This window comes from Rhinatrema bivittatum, chromosome 18 (genome assembly GCF_901001135.1).
Source record: "Rhinatrema bivittatum chromosome 18, aRhiBiv1.1, whole genome shotgun sequence".
NCBI classification, from domain to species: domain Eukaryota; kingdom Metazoa; phylum Chordata; class Amphibia; order Gymnophiona; family Rhinatrematidae; genus Rhinatrema; species Rhinatrema bivittatum.
Genome location: NC_042632.1, coordinates 58,829,698 through 58,845,659, shown reverse-complemented (window position 1 = coordinate 58,845,659; position 15,962 = coordinate 58,829,698). Strand labels below are relative to the sequence as shown.

At 47.6% G+C, this 15,962-nt stretch overlaps 2 protein-coding genes across 4 annotated transcripts in view; one reads left to right on the top strand and one right to left on the bottom strand.

Moving 5' to 3' along the window:
* Nucleotides 1-605: 605 nt before the first annotated feature.
* PRELID1 (PRELI domain containing 1) lies at nt 606-6,585 on the bottom strand. Of its 2 annotated transcripts, XM_029583982.1 has the most exons (5): nt 6,294-6,578; nt 3,738-3,963; nt 1,457-1,570; nt 1,299-1,377; nt 606-1,016 (listed from the first exon to the last, which is right to left on the bottom strand). In XM_029583982.1, exons 1-5 carry the CDS (start codon nt 6,383-6,385, stop codon nt 877-879), a joined length of 651 nt encoding a protein of 216 aa, XP_029439842.1. In that variant the 5' UTR covers nt 6,386-6,578; the 3' UTR covers nt 606-876. The 2 variants fall into 2 exon arrangements, with proteins under 2 accessions (XP_029439842.1, XP_029439843.1); XM_029583983.1 differs by lacking the exon at nt 1,299-1,377 and having other exon boundaries at nt 884-1,016; nt 6,294-6,585.
* An 18-nt stretch (nt 6,586-6,603) lies between these two features.
* RAB24 (RAB24, member RAS oncogene family) overlaps nt 6,604-15,962 on the top strand; it is a 30,471-nt gene continuing 21,112 nt past the window's right edge. Inside the window, exons 1-3 of one of the 2 annotated variants that reach the window (XM_029583985.1) lie at nt 6,604-6,746; nt 11,536-11,726; nt 14,591-14,659. In XM_029583985.1, coding sequence (XP_029439845.1) covers nt 11,610-11,726; nt 14,591-14,659 — 186 coding nt within the window. In that variant the 5' untranslated portion in view covers nt 6,604-6,746; nt 11,536-11,609. Of the gene's footprint in view, nt 6,826-11,535; nt 11,727-14,590; nt 14,660-15,962 lie in introns of both variants that reach the window. The other variant, XM_029583984.1, reaches the window with a different exon arrangement.

Below are 15,962 nucleotides of genomic sequence, written 5' to 3'. Positions count from 1 at the left end.
CATTTAGGACTATTTTGATAAATGGTAGCAGGATTATGTATATGTGACATAGTGCAAGGAACATCCATCTTCTCCTTTTATCACCACGCTTTCTTGCCTCCCTCTCAACCAGTTTTTAACCCATTGTCACTTCAGAGCCCATACCTAGGGCACCCAGTTTATTTATAGGTCACTTATGTGGAACCATTCAAAGGCCTCACTGAAATCCACGTACACTACATCTAGCACATGCCCCTAATCCAAATCTCTGGTCACCCAACCAAAGAAATTGATGATATTCAGCTGACAAGATTTACCTCTGGTAAAACCCTGCAGCCTCGGATCCTGCGATCCATTGGATTCCAGAAGCTGCACTCGCCTCTGTTTCAGCAGCGATTCCATTAGTTTGCTCCCCACACAGGTCAGACTCACTGGCCTGTAGTCCCAGCCTCCTCCTTACTTCCACTTTTATGAATAAGAACCACATCTGCCCTTTTCCAGCCCTCCAGAGCACGGAAGGCTCACCTGGCACGCTGATGTCAGCACGGGAGGCTCTATCTCCATCTGCTGGTCAGTAGGTAGAAGCCATGCATCGGGACAAAGAGGAATGTGATACTACCACCATCTCCTCACAGTAAGAAAATTTTTATTGATAAATTATGTCTTTGAAAGTATGATTCCTTTTTTTTTCTTTTTAAACTCAAGTTTCAGTCTTGCATTGAAATGCAATAGAAAGTTCAAAAACTACAAGGTTTGGCTCAGAGGATGCACTATAGGAATAGGGGCCCACAGCAGCACAGCCCGGGGCTTCCTCACACATACTGCTGCTTCTGTGTGCTAGCGGCTCTGCTGGCCAGCCTCTTGGCTTTCTCTGTAGCAGTACAGCCCAGGGCCTCCTCACACATACTGCTGCTTCTGTGTGCTGGCAGCTTTGCTGGCTAGGTCCTTGGCTTTCTCTGTAGCAGCCAGCGCAGTTCCCTTCGCCTTCTCCTTTGCTTCTTTAGCAGTTGCCACCAGTGTTTTCGAAGGAGCTTCTCCTGCAACCAATGATTTGTACACATTCAAATAAATTCCCTTAGCTGAAGCCCCCGTTCCAGCAGCAGGCCTGTTCTGCCTCCTACACCTGTATAGGGGTGGGGTGAGTCCCTCCTACAGCACCCACCCTAGGGCAGGGGAACCTGGTACAGGATGCAAGTATATACAAGGGGCAGAAGGAAATCTCCTCCCCCTTCCAGGATTGGCTGTTTGCCCCTACTATACACAGTATTCCAGCTCTTCCTGGCATTGCAGGGCAGAGGCTTTACCTAGGTGCTACCAACCTTGCATTTTTGCTAATATAAACTCATATCCCTTCATTGTCTTGGTCACATTGCTCTTGAATCTTGCCAGTCCAAACTCCTGCAGAAAGATGGCAGTGTTACTATAGCGTCCACACTGAGTCAGGAGGTCTGATGATCCATTCCCTGCTCTCACTCACCTGGATGGCTTTGGTAAAACCAAACAATTTGGAGGAAATCCATGCCTGCCGTCTGATCTCAGTCCAACTGCTGTTCTCTGGATTCACACGATAAACACAGAACTCTTCCACCACCTGCACAGGAGACACCAGGGCCACATCAGCAAGGAAGCAGAGACCAGAAAAGGTCCTGGGATGGGAAACTCTCTCCTACTTTCTTGAGGGCTGAGCAGTTGAATGTTTGTGTGTGTGTAAAATTTGGGATGCAGCTGCACACCACTTTGGTAGCCCTTTGGATTTCAGTCCTCTCAATCTCCTTAAAGAGTTAAGACCTCCAAGAATGACCTCAGTACTGACCAATTACGTCAACAAGGCAACGGTTCCTCTCAGACAAGCCCTTTTGTGGGAAAACTAAAATGAGATATAAGGGCAACTAACCTTTTTGTTAGGAATATAAATAAAGGAAAGAAGAGAAATAAGCTGCTAGGACTTTCTAAAGTAGCTGATAAAGATAAGGAAGAAAGGTTAGCGTTCAAACTACAAGAGATTGCAGAAAGTGGAAGACAGGGGACAAGATCTGGAAAGGCTAAGAGAAGCTGGGAAAGTAATCAGGAATGCTAAGTTGCAAATGGAAGAAAAGATAGCAAATACGGCAAAACAGGGGGACAAGATGTTCTTTTAATGTTAGTGATAGAACAAAAGTACAAAAGTGAAATTGTGAGACTTGACGTAAAGGGGAGAATATATAGTGGCTGAAGAGGAAAAATAATTGCTTAACAAATATTTCTGCTCAGTGTTCACTGTGGAAGGCCCTGGAGCAGGACCACAGGAAACAAACACAAATAAGATTGGAAGTGAGGTAAACCTGAATTCATTTTCAGAACAGAGTGTTTGTGAGGAGCTAACTAAACTGAAAGGAGATAAGGTGACGGGGCCGAATGGGATTCATCCAAGGGTACAGAGGGAACTTGGGAGATGGCCTGGCAGCATCGCTGGGGACCTTTTCAGTGCTTCCTTAGAGTCTGGAAAAGGGCAGATGTGGTTCTTATTCATAAAAGTGGAAGTAAGGAGGAGGCTGGGACTACAGGTCAGTGAGTCTGACCTCTGTGGGGAGCAAACTAATGGAATCGCTGCTAAAACAGAGGCGAGTGCAGCTTCTGGAATCCAATGGATCGCAGGATCCGAGGCTGCAGGGTTTTACCAGAGGTAAATCTTGTCAGACGAATCTGATCAATTTCTTTGATTGGGTGACCAGAGATTTGGATTAGGGGCATGTGCTAGATGTAGTGTACGTGGATTTCAGCGAGGCCTTTGAATGGTTCCACATAAGTGACCTATAAATAAACTGGGCGCCCTAGGTATGGGCTCTGAAGTGACAATGGGCTGAAAACTGGTTGAGAGGGAGGCAAGAAAGTGTGGTGGTAAAAGGAGAAGATAGATGTTCCTTGCAGTATGTCACAAGGATTGGTCCTTGGACGGGTGCAACATTGTGGAAGGATTGTTGGGAAAGGATTGTCTTTTTACAGATAGTACCAAAATCTACAACAGGACGGATAGCTAGGAAGGTGTGGATACCAAAATCTACAACAGGACGGATAGCTAGGAAGGTGTGGATAACAAGAGGAGAGATTTAGCACAGCTTGAGGAATGGCCTACAGTCTAGTAGCTGAGAAAGGGAGAGGTACAGTATAGGGGATGACATTTTTCTAGCATGAAAGAAAAGCAGGATCTAGAGATGATCGTATTGGGTTGATCTTAAGGTGGCCAAACAGGTGCATAAATATGCTTGGCAAAAAAATAGGAGATGCTCTTGCCCCTGGTGAGACCTGTATATAATTCTGGAGACTGCATCCTCAAAAGGATATAAATTGGTTGGAGTCTGTTCAGAGGGTGGTTACTAAATGGTCAGTGGTCTTTCTTCTAAAGCATCTGGGGATAGACTTAATCATATAACCTTGGTGAAAGGCAGGCTAGAGGAGATATGAGAGAGCTATTTAAATACCGCCACTGGTTCCATGCAGAGGAAAGGAGGCTCTAAAATAAGGGGTCATGGGGTGAAGATTTGGGAGCAATTAATGTAAGGAAATATTCACGGATCAACCTCCCAGTAGAGCTGGCAGAGACAAGGACAGTATCTGAATTCACGAAAGCTTGGGCTAACACAGAGGCTCTCTGAAGAAGTGGGAGGGTTCGTAAAGTTGAAATAGCTGATGTCAATTGACAGAGTAGATAGGCCATATTTTGTTTTCCCCTCACAACGCCCCTGGGGGGGAGGGGCACTCTATGCTGGTCCTCTACTCACCATGAGGCGTGCATGGTTAATGTTCCAGGTGAAGGTGGTCAAACTTTTGTTCTTGGGGTCCACAATGGAATCTTCGATGATGTAAACCGAGCGGGAGACATTGGCAGGGAGAAGGCACTCTGCCCAATGTGGTATGCGATTGGTTTTGGTGAGAAGTCGTCTGGAAAGTAGTTTGTGGTCAGAAGTCACTTGCCGGAGTAGGATATCCTCTGTTAGCACATGCTTGCTGGATTAAAAAAAATATTATGAATCTGGTTAATTTTAACTATTTAGTAAAGACAGTTCCTGAAATCTATTTGTCTAATCTGTGTGTCTTCACTGGTTTGTGAACCCCATGGAGCAGGAACTGTCTCGTGTGTGTACAGCACGTACGTAAGTTGTGCTCATAAGTTTACATACCCCTGGCAGAATTTGTAAGACGTGCAGCATTTTAAGAAAACATGAGTGAGCAGATAAAACATGTCTGTTATTTTTAATGTGTTTCACATAAGTTTACATACCCTTAGTTCTTAATATTGTGTATTGCCCTCTTTTGCATTAATGATGGCTTGCGGCCTTTTGTGATAGTTGTGAATGAGGGCCTTTATTCTCTTGTGTTAAAGCTGCCCATTCCTCTTGGCAAAAGCCTCCAGATCCTGTAAATTCTTCGGTTGTCTAGCATGAACTGCATGTTCATCATCAATGAGCCACTTTGGGGAGAACTCGAAGTCAGGAGACTGTGATGGCCACTCCAGAACCTTCACTTTCTTCTGCAGCCAATGAAAGGTCGACTTAGCCTTATTGTCATGCTGGAAAGTCCAAGTATGCCCCATATGTAGCGTTCTGGCTAATGAATGCAAATTCTCCTCAGATATTTTCTGATAAGACGCTGAATTCATTCTGCCATCAATTTTGACTACATTCCCTGTACCGCTGTAGCTCTCACACCTCTAAAATAGCAGAGGTCCACCTCCATACTTCATGGTAGGGATGATGTTGACTCCTCTCCAAACATAGCGTATATGACTGTGATCATAAAGTTCGATTTTGGTCTCATCACTCCAAATTATTTTGTTCCAGAAGTTTTGAGGCTTCTCTAGGTGCTGTTTGTCATTCTGTAAGCTGGCTGTTTTGTGGCATTGATGCAGTAATGACTTTTTTTTCTGGCAACTCTACCATGCAGTCTATTTTTGTTCAGGTATCTCCTTGTTCTGCTTGCTGAAAAGCCACACCACTTTGTTTCAGAGAAGCCTTTATTACAGTAGAAGTTGCTTGTGGGGTTTTCTTTGCATCCCAACAAATTTCTCTTGCAGTTGTGTCTGAAATCTTTCTTGACCTGGTTTGGTATTAACCAAACCCATAATTTTCCACTTCTTGATCAGAGTTTGAACAGTACTGAGAGGCATTTTCAAAGCTTTGGATATCTTTTTATATCTTCTTCCTAACTTTATAAAGTTGAACTACTTTTGCCTGCAGATGATTTGACAGTTTTGGGTTTTTTTTTGCTTTCCCCATGCTTTAGTAATCAATGTCAGTGCAACCCTAGATGTAATGCACAAGCCTTTCTCAAGCACTAAGAAACACATTGACTATTTATAAACAGACACTAATTACAATCAAACAAGGCACAACTGTGGATACTACCCTTCTTTGCCATTTCAACCTGTGTGTCAACTTGAGTGTATATTATCAGCCCAAACATTCAAGACTATGTAAAACTTCTGAACAGAACCATTTTATTATGTCTTTTGTTGCTATGGTTAACAATTGTGCTATTCTGTGATGCATAAAATAGTTTAGTTTGAAATACATTAAAAACAACAGATGTGTTTTGACCGCTCACTCATGTTTTCTTAAAATGCTGCACATCTTACAAATTCTGCCTGGGGTAAGTAAACTTATGTGCACAACTGTACATGATTAGCAGTAGGATGCAGGGGGACAGACCAGTAGCAGCTTCAGGCCTGTTTCATAGGTACGAGCTAACAGCAAGCACAACGCACCAACCCAGTGACAATTCCCCCGTATAAGCTGGTGGGAGAACAGGCATGAAGGGCGATATGGAAGAACATGGGGATTGCTTAAAGGGCGCTATTTAAAAAAAAGCAGAACGAATCTTGAAGCTAGCTGGATGATTACAGAAGAGTTTGGGAAGAAAGCTGTGTAAACTCCGGCGCAACAGAAGTGCAACACCACTTTTACATAGAAACATAGAAATGACGGCAGAAGAAGACCACACGGCCCAGCAAGCTTTCGCACTTTTTTTTCTCTCACATACTTATCTGTTTCTCTTGGCTCTTAGTAACCTTATTTTTATTCTATTTCCCTTCCACCCCCGCCATTAATGTAGAGAGCAGTGTTGGACCTGCATCTAAGTGAAATAGCTTAATTTAGTTAGGGGTATTAACCACCGCAATAAGCAAGCTACACCCATGCTTATCTGTTTATTCAGACTGTGTAATTCAGTCCTTGTTGACTGTTGCCTGAATATAGATCCACCTTTCTTCATCCCCCCCGCCCCGCCATTGAAGCAGAGAGCCATGCTGGCTATGTACTTTTACCTCCCCGTCCGCTCACCTGTACGGATTGGGGTAGCGCTGCCAGAATGCAGCGAACACTTGGTCCCACGAAGTCTTCAGGAGACTCACTCCCAGGAAGTGCTTCACCATTACGGCCAGGAGCAGCCGCGGCCTGCATGAGGCCACGTGAGAGGAGCCGGAAGGCCCGGCGAGAGCCCCAAGCGCTGCGGGCGGGGCTTCCAGCAACTCCCAGGACAGGGCGTCCCGGCACCGCAGGCAGCGGAGGAGGACGAGCCCGTCTCGGTCACTGGCACTCCGGAAGCCTTTCTGCCGAGGAGGGAGAGTCTCCCCGCTGCTTCCGGAAGCGGAAATGGGAGGTGCGGACGTGACGCCTGGCCGGCGCCGGGTCACCTGCCGGGAGGTGACGCCTGGCCGGCGCCGGGTCACGTGCCCTGGCGATGCGGGGCTGCTGTCGCTTTCTTGCTCTCGCCGGCCCGGGGCTGGGACAGAGGTGAGCGAGGCCGGGTTCCACCTCCGTGCGCTGCTCTCAGGGGCTCAGCATGGGGGGAGGGTCGGTGTCGGGGCTCCCGGTAGGTGCTTCGCTTTGGTTTTCGGCTGTTTGTATTGCTTGGGGGACTCACGAGAGCACAACCGCCACCTGCCCCAGTCCCGGGGGAGGAGACTTTTTAAGCTTGCATCCCAGTCCTGATTTTACCCATTGAAGTCAGTGCTGTAGCTATCAAATGCATGAGGATGGGGTTGTCAGAAAGCCAGGACTGACGTAAAATCTCTCCTGGAACTGGGTAACGCGGCAGCTCTGGGAGAGACAGGGGATGGGGTAGGGCAGATCTTTCCAAACCTGCCCCCAGCCAGTCCCAGAGTTTCAGGATAGCCACAGTGAATATGCATGAAAATATAATTTCCTGACAGCATGAGTAAGAATGGGGGCCCCAGAAGTGGTACCTATAAATCAGGCTAGACTAGAGGAGTGTTTCAGGTCAGGGCTGAATAGTAAAAGGAAGAACCTTCTTTGCTGGTAGGGGGCTGGATGCATGGCAAAGCCTCTGAGCACAGGTAGGGTAAGGACGGTGGCAGAGGACATTTCATGAAACCAACAAGTAGCAGATTTAAATCAAATTTTAAATGTATGTTTTCAGTCAATGCACAATTAAACTGTGGAATTTGTTGACAGAGAATGTGGTCAAGGCTAGTAGTGTAGTTACGTTTAATAAAGGTTTGGACAAGTTTCTGGAGGACAAGTCCATTAATAATTAGTCAGGCAGACTTGGTCTTCTTCTCTTACTTCCCATTGGGATCTATTGGTTACTTCCAAATGACCTAGATTGGCCACTGTCAGACATGGGCTCAGTAGACCATTGCTGTGTCTCAGCATGGCCTCTCTTATGCTTTTAATTCAAGAAAGCTTGAGATAAGCACGGAGGATCCCTAGCTGTGAAGAAGAGTAAAGAAAGCCAGAAATCAACTGGCCCGTATGCTAGTGCTTCTCAATCAGCGGTGCATGGAGGCCTGTCAGGGGTACACAGCAGACTACTGATACCAGACAGGAGAGAGGAGCTTGAACTACTAAAGGAAGAATCAACCTCACTGCTGTCAGCGATTCACTACCAGCACCATTTTGAAATGTATCCTGCTTTACCTATGGCATCTCCCAATCTTGCAGCAACTGGGGAAATAAGCAAAGCTGCCCCCACTAGCATGCAAGGGACAGGAGAAGAGTCTGACTGGGACTAAAACAAAGGTGGCAGTTATTGCAGGAGATAGTGATGCCTCCTCTCTTCCTGAATAGGGGTTGGAGGAAGAGGAGACAGCCATGGGGATAGGAAGCACAGCATTGTTCATGTCCCCTATGCTGACTGCTGTCTCTCTTGAGTCCCGTTAATCTCTGGAGAGCTCCTTACTGCTCCTACCCAGTTATCATGGAGAAGTAAGCAAGACTGGGGAGATGGTGAGAACAAACAGGAGTGATGGGAGTTGGCAGGTGAGAGAAGAGGAAAGAAAGAGACTGAGAATGGGAAGCTGAGAATTGGAGAGGAGGTTTTTTGAGCTAGAGAGGTTGCTGGAGGGCTTAGGGATCTGTGTGAGATGAAGGGCAGGAGTTGAGGCGAGAAAGGAGTGAGAGCCAGTGAAGATGCAATGGAGGAGTCAATGGGAAAAGAAGCAGGCAAGATGAGAGAGAGAATGCTGGGGAATAAATATCAGAGAGATGGATGAGCATAGAAGAAAAGAGAACCTGGAAACAAAGACAGAAGGCAAAAATAATCTTCAACAACCACAATAGTAATAAGCAGATTTTTTTTTTATCCATTCTAGGTGTTGGAATTTCACTTCATGAAGTACTAAATTATTTGTATTTATGTTTTAAGTATGTGTATGAGTAGCACTGCTCTGCTCGTTAGCTTTATTTTCTGCATATAGTATGATTGTCTAAAGGTGGCTAACTCCGGACCTCAAGAACTACAAACAGGTTTGATTTTCAGGATATCCACAATGAATATGCATAGGAGAGCTTTGCATGCATTGCCTCCATTATATGCACATCTATTTTATGCATATTCATTATGGATATCCTGAAAACCTCCCAATTTTCTGCACCCTCCAAGAAATCTGGGGGAATGTGACAGTCTTCCAAAAGCATGTCACCTCTCCCCCTCCTGCCTGTCTTCCATTAGCAGCAGTGATATTTGAGGAGACAGTGGAGAGAAGGATCCAGAAAGTGCTGGACTATAAACACCAGCATCGACAATGTTGATGGCAATGCAGAGGTGCAGCTGATCCTGAAAACTCTTAACAGCACCTGGAGGCATCATTTTGATGCCTATGCCCAGAGATGCATCAACATCAGTACCAGCTGCACCACTGTCAGTTTCAAATACAATTGGGGGACCAGCTGTCTCTTCAAGCTGAACAGGCCTAACCTCTTCAGCCTTTCTTCATAGGGGAGCTGTTCCATCCCCTTTATCATTTTGGTTGCCCTTCTCTGTACCTTCTCCATCACAACTATATCTTTTTTGAGATGCGGTGACTAGAATTGTACACAGTATTCAAGGTGTGGTCTCACCATGGAGCGATATAGAGGCATTATGACATCCATTGTTTTATTCACCATTCCCTTCCTAATAACTCCTAACATTTTGTTTTTCTGACGGTGCTGCACACTGAGCTGAGGAGTTCAAAGTATTGTCCACCAAGACAGCCAGGTCCTTTTCCTGGGTGGTGACTCCTACTACAGAGCTTAGCATCATGTAATTACAGTGTGGGTTAATTTTCCCTTATATGCTTCACTTTGCACTTATCCACATTAAATATCGGTCGCCATTTGATTGTCCAGTCTTCCAGTCTCACAGGGTCCTCCTGCAACTCACAATCTGCTTGTGATTTAACAATTTTGAATCATTTTTTATTGTTTGCAAATGTAATCACCTCACTTGTCATCTCCATTTATAAATATATTAAAAAGCACCAGTCCAAGTAAAGATCCCAGAGGCACCTGATTGTTAATCTTCTCCACTGAGAAAACTGACCATTTAATCCTGCTCTCTGTTTCCAATCTTTTAACCAGTTTGTGATCTACAATAGGACATGGCTTCCTATTCCATATCATTTTAATTTTCTCAGGAGTCTCTCATGGAGGACTTTGTCAAATGCCTTCTAAAAATCCAAATAAACCATAACCACTGGCTCACCGTTAACCACCTGTTTATTATCCATTCCAAAAAAATGTAGTAGATCGGTGAGGCAAAACTTCCCTTGGGTAAATCCATGCTGACGGTGTCCCATCAAACCATGCCTTTCTATATATTTTATGATTTTGTTCTTTGGAATAGTTTTTACAATTTTTCCCAACACTGAAGCTGTACTTTCTCGGATCACCTCGTAGCCCTTTGTTAAAGATAGGTGTTACATTGTCCACCCTCCAGTCTTCAGGTACAACAGATCATTTTAATGATAAGTTGCAGTTTACTAGTAATAGACCTTCAGTTTAATTTTAGAGTTCTTTCAGAACTCTGGGTGTAAACCATCCGGCACTGGCGATATGCTATTCTTTACTTTGTCAGTCTTCCCTATTATATCTTCCAGGTTCACCATTATTTGTTTCAGTTCTTCCCCATTAAATATCATTTCCAGCATAGGTATCTCCCTAACATTCTCTTCAGTAAATACTGAAGCAAAGAATTCATTTAGTCTTTCTATCATGGCTTTGTCTTCCCTAAGTACCTCTTTAATCCCCCCATCATAGAACAGTCCAACTGACTCCCTCGCAGGCTTCCTGCTTCCGATATATTTTAAAAGATTGTATGAGTTTTTGCCTCTGCAGCCAGCTTCTTTTCAAATTCGCTTTTTGCCCGCCTTATTAATGTTTTACATCTACCTTGACAAAGCTTATCTTTTTCCTATTATCTTCATCTAGATCATTTTGCACAATTTTTGAAAAAAGTTCTTTTGGCTAAAATAGCCTCTTCCACTCACCTTTTAAGCATGCCAGCAATCGTTTGGCTTCCCTTCCACCTTGTCCTATTATATGGGATAAGATGTGTTTGGAGTGGGTGGGAAGGAAAGAAAAACACACTTAAGTTATCTACACTTCCTTTTTCATTAAGTGCACCAACTAAAGATTAATTTACCCACAATTTCACCTCTCCCTCAAAGTTTACCCAGCAAAACAGTACTCACTGTTCTTCTTCAGCTACTAGCAAAATCTTTTTCCATTCTCAGTACTCCTTAGAAGTATTGATTCCAGGTCTCCCCTGCTAGCAAAGCTCTCATTTTGGCTTTATTAAACTTTCAAATGATATCTTGCTTTCTCAGCCTTCATGCACGCTGTCCCTGTACCCAGTGAAGAGTGCAGGTGAATGCAATATGTAGAGTCAGCGTAGTTCATTTACATCTTATCAAAGGGAGTAACCAAACCTCTCTGTTGGCACTTGTTACGTAACTAGCGAGCCAGACCTGGGTTTTCAAATCTTTTCATACGAAGAAATTCCCGGAATGCAACTGAAGTTGGAAAAATGTCTTATGTCCTGGAGCCAATAGGATGTTGTCCATTAGCCAGGATGAAGGTGACTTGAGTGGTAGTGCAGGAGGAAGCTGGCTAAGCCAGAACATTACAGGAGGAGCCTTGGGAGATGGAAACTAAGGGAGCCCAAGGTGAAAAGCAAACATTTTCCATGTGACCTCCTGGCGGCAGCTTGGTACTCAGTGCTGTGAGCTGCTTATTTCTTTCTGCACACAGACATTGTATTGATGTCCCAGAGCTGAGGGCACCTCTCTCTCTTCTGCAGGTGAGTTTCTTGTGTCAGAAAAGGCCCCTCCACAGAGCTGAACAGAGAGGCAGCAATCTGCTGCAGGAAGGAGAATGAGTGGGCAGCGCGTAGATGTGAAGGTGGTGATGCTGGGAAAGGAATTTGTGGGGAAGACAAGTCTGGTCGAGCGCTACGTCCATCACCGTTTTCTCCTGGGACCTTATCAGAATGTGAGTGCCCCGCCCACCTTCCCTTCCTGTCAGAATAAAAGTGCTCCTCGTGGGTGGGGTGGGGATACTTCCTAAAAGTACCCCCACCCCACCTACCTTCCCTTACTGTATCAGAATAAAAGTGCTCCCCCCCCCCCGCCCACCTTCCCTTCCTGTATCAGAATAAAAGTGCTCCCCCCCCCCGCCCACCTTCCCTTCCTGTATCAGAATAAAAGTGCTCCCCCCCCGCCCACCTTCCCTTCCTGTATCAGAATAAAAGTGCCCCCCCCGCCCACCTTCCCTTCCTGAATCAGAATAAAAGTGCTCCCCCCGCCCACCTTCCCTTCCTGAATCAGAATAAAAGTGCTCTCCCCGCCCACCTTCCCTTCCTGTATCAGAATAAAAGTGCTCTCCCGCCCACCTTCCCTTCCTGTATCAGAATAAAAGTGCTCCCCCGCCCACCTTCCCTTCCTGTATCAGAATAAAAGTGCTCCCCCGCCCACCTTCCCTTCCTGAATCAGAATAAAAGTGTTCCCCCCCGCCCACCTTCCCTTCCTGTATCAGAATAAAAGTGCTCTCCCCGCCCACCTTCCCTTCCTGAATCAGAATAAAAGTGCTCTCCCCGCCCACCTTCCCTTCCTGAATCAGAATAAAAGTGCTCCCCCCGCCCACCTTCCCTTCCTGAATCAGAATAAAAGTGCTCTCCCCGCCCACCTTCCCTTCCTGTATCAGAATAAAAGTGCTCCCCCCGCCCACCTTCCCTTCCTGTATCAGAATAAAAGTGCTCCCCCGCCCACCTTCCCTTCCTGTATCAGAATAAAAGTGCTCCCCCGCCCACCTTCCCTTCCTGAATCAGAATAAAAGTGTTCCCCCCCGCCCACCTTCCCTTCCTGTATCAGAATAAAAGTGCTCCCCCCGCCCACCTTCCCTTCCTCTATCAGAATAAAAGTGCTCCCCCCGCCCACCTTCCCTTCCTCTATCAGAATAAAAGTGCTCCCCCGCCCACCTTCCCTTCCTGTATCAGAATAAAAGTGTTCCCCCCCCGCCCACCTTCCCTTCCTGTATCAGAATAAAAGTGTCCCCCCCCGCCCACCTTCCCTTCCTCTATCAGAATAAAAGTGCTCTCCCCGCCCACCTTCCCTTCCTGAATCAGAATAAAAGTGCTCCCCCGCCCACCTTCCCTTCCTGTATCAGAATAAAAGTGCTCCCCCCGCCCTGAAGGTGCCCCCCAGGGAAGGAGGGCACCTTCCCTTCCTGAATCAGAATAAAAGTGCTCCCCGCCCACCTTCCCTTCCTGTATCAGAATAAAAGTGCTCCCCCCGCCCACCTTCCCTTCCTGTAATCAGAATAAAAGTGCTCCCCCGCCCACCTTCCCTTCCTGTAATCAGAATAAAAGTGCTCCCCCGCCCCCCCTTCCCTTCCTGTATCAGAATAAAAGTGCTCTCCCGCCCACCTTCCCTTCCTGTATCAGAATAAAAGTGCTCCCCGCCCACCTTCCCTTCCTGTATCAGAATAAAAGTGCTCTCCCGCCCACCTTCCCTTCCTGTATCAGAATAAAAGTGCTCCCCGCCCACCTTCCCTTCCTGTATCAGAATAAAAGTGCTCTCCCACCCACCTTCCCTTCCTGTATCAGAATAAAAGTGCTCCCCGCCCACCTTCCCTTCCTGTATCAGAATAAAAGTGCTCCCCCCGCCCACCTTCCCTTCCTGTATCAGAATAAAAGTGCTCCCCCCGCCCACCTTCCCTTCCTGTATCAGAATAAAAGTGCCCCCCCCGCCCACCTTCCCTTCCTGTATCAGAATAAAAGTGCCCCCCCCCCGCCCACCTTCCCTTCCTGTATCAGAATAAAAGTGCTCCCCCGCCCACCTTCCCTTCCTGTATCAGAATAAAAGTGCTCCCCCCGCCCACCTTCCCTTCCTGTATCAGAATAAAAGTGTTCCCCCCCCCGCCCACCTTCCCTTCCTGTATCAGAATAAAAGTGCTCCCCCCGCCCACCTTCCCTTCCTGTATCAGAATAAAAGTGCTCCCCCGCCCACCTTCCCTTCCTGTATCAGAATAAAAGTGCTCCCCCCGCCCACCTTCCCTTCCTGTATCAGAATAAAAGTGTTCCCCCCCGCCCACCTTCCCTTCCTGTATCAGAATAAAAGTGCTCCCCCCGCCCACCTTCCCTTCCTGTATCAGAATAAAAGTGCTCCCCGCCCACCTTCCCTTCCTGTATCAGAATAAAAGTGCTCCCCCCGCCCACCTTCCCTTCCTGTATCAGAATAAAAGTGCTCCCCTCCCACCTTCCCTTCCTGTATCAGAATAAAAGTGCTCCCCCGCCCACCTTCCCTTCCTGTATCAGAATAAAAGTGCTCCCCTCCCACCTTCCTTTCGTGTATCTGGTTTCCATCTTTTTGAAGAATTCTCTTGATCTGTGGCTATAACAAGTAATTAAAATTGATACCAAGCTATAAAATAATTTCAAGATTTGATGGCTGGCGCTCCCAGATGGGAGGATGATTAGATATATGCTCCACGTTACGCACATCGGTTCTGAACCGATGTGCGTAACGTGGAGCATATATCTAATCATCAGCTTTGCTAAATATTTATTCTCGCACACTGTCGAGAATATAAAGCTGATTAGTTTCCTTTTACTCATTTTACAGTCTTTGGCGGTAATTGGAAGAGGGAGAGGGAAGCTTGCACGTGAACAGACCTTTAAACCTTTCATCTGTTCGTGCTGTGAGCACTCCCTTAAGAAAACTGTATTATGGGAAATGCAGTTGGAAAGGTCTTGTATTGTACATAAATATAATGGTTCAGTAACTGTTGCAGCTTAAGAGAGCCTTTCTCTTCCCATACTGTTTTCTAATCTCTTTTCAATACATTTTTTCTTACAGACAATCGGTGCAGCATTTGTAGCCAAAGCTATCTCTGTTGGAGGCAGAGTGGTGACACTGGGGATCTGGGTATGTAGCAAGTTTTGCTGGGCGGGTGTGGCCTATGAGAGGGGATCTGGGTGTGCAGCCCATGTCGCTGGGTGGGTGTGGCCTGTGAGAGAGGATCTGGGTGTGCAGCCCATGTCGCTGGGTGGGTGTGGCCTGTGAGAGGGGATCTGGGTGTGCAGCCCATGTCGCTGGGTGGGTGTGGCCTGTGAGAGGGGATCTGGGTGTGGCCTGTGAGAGGGGATCTGGGTGTGCAGCCCATGTCGCTGGGTGGGTGTGGCCTGTGAGAGGGGATCTGGGTGTGTGTGGCCTGTGAGAGGGGATCTGGGTGTGCAGCCCATGTCGCTGGGTGGGTGTGGCCTGTGAGAGGGGATCTGGGTGTGTGTGGCCTGTGAGAGGGGATCTGGGTGTGCAGCCCATGTCGCTGGGTGGGTGTGGCCTGTGAGGGGATCTGGGTGTGCAGCCCATGTCGCTGGGTGGGTGTGGCCTGTGAGGGGATCTTTGTGTGCAGCCCATGTCGCTGGGTGGGTGTGGCCTGTGAGGGGATCTTTGTGTGCAGCCCATGTCGCTGGGTGGTTGTGGCCTGTGAGGGGATCTGGGTGTGCAGCCCATGTCGCTGGGTGGTTGTGGCCTGTGAGGGGATCTTTGTGTGCAGCCCATGTCGCTGGGTGGTTGTGGCCTGTGAGGGGATCTTTGTGTGCAGCCCATGTCGCTGGGTGGGTGTGGCCTGTGAGAGGGGATCTGGGTGTGCAGCCCATGTCGCTGGGTGGGTGTGGCCTGTGAGGGGATCTTTGTGTGCAGCCCATGTCGCTGGGTGGGTGTGGCCTGTGAGGGGATCTTTGTGTGCAGCCCATGTCGCTGGGTGGGTGTGGCCTGTGAGAGGGGATCTGGGTGTGCAGCCCATGTCGCTGGGTGGTTGTGGCCTGTGAGGGGATCTTTGTGTGCAGCCCATGTCGCTGGGTGGGTGTGGCCTGTGAGGGGATCTGGGTGTGCAGCCCATGTCGCTGGGTGGTTGTGGCCTGTGAGGGGATCTGGGTGGGTGTGGCCTGTGAGAGGGGATCTGGGTGTGTGTGGCCTGTGAGAGGGGATCTGGGTGTGCAGCCCATGTCGCTGGGTGGGTGTGGCCTGTGAGGGGATCTTTGTGTGCAGCCCATGTCGCTGGGTGGGTGTGGCCTGTGAGGGGATCTTTGTGTGCAGCCCATGTCGCTGGGTGGGTGTGGCCTGTGAGAGGGGATCTGGGTGTGCAGCCCATGTCGCTGGGTGGTTGTGGCCTGTGAGGGGATCTTTGTGTGCAGCCCATGTCGCTGGGTGGGTGTGGCCTGTGAGG

Excerpts from the sequence above, each read along its gene's own strand:
- PRELID1 (XM_029583982.1), bottom strand. The coding sequence starts at position 6,385 with ATGGTGAAGCACTTCCTGGGAGTGAGTCTCCTGAAGACTTCGTGGGAC. Across the intron at positions 3,964-6,293 it reads CGCTACCCCAATCCGTACAG|CAAGCATGTGCTAACAGAGG; the intron begins GTGAGCGGACGG and ends TTTTTAATCCAG. Across the intron at positions 1,017-1,298 it reads TATATTAGCAAAAATGCAAG|GAGAAGCTCCTTCGAAAACA; the intron begins GTTGGTAGCACC and ends CATTGGTTGCAG.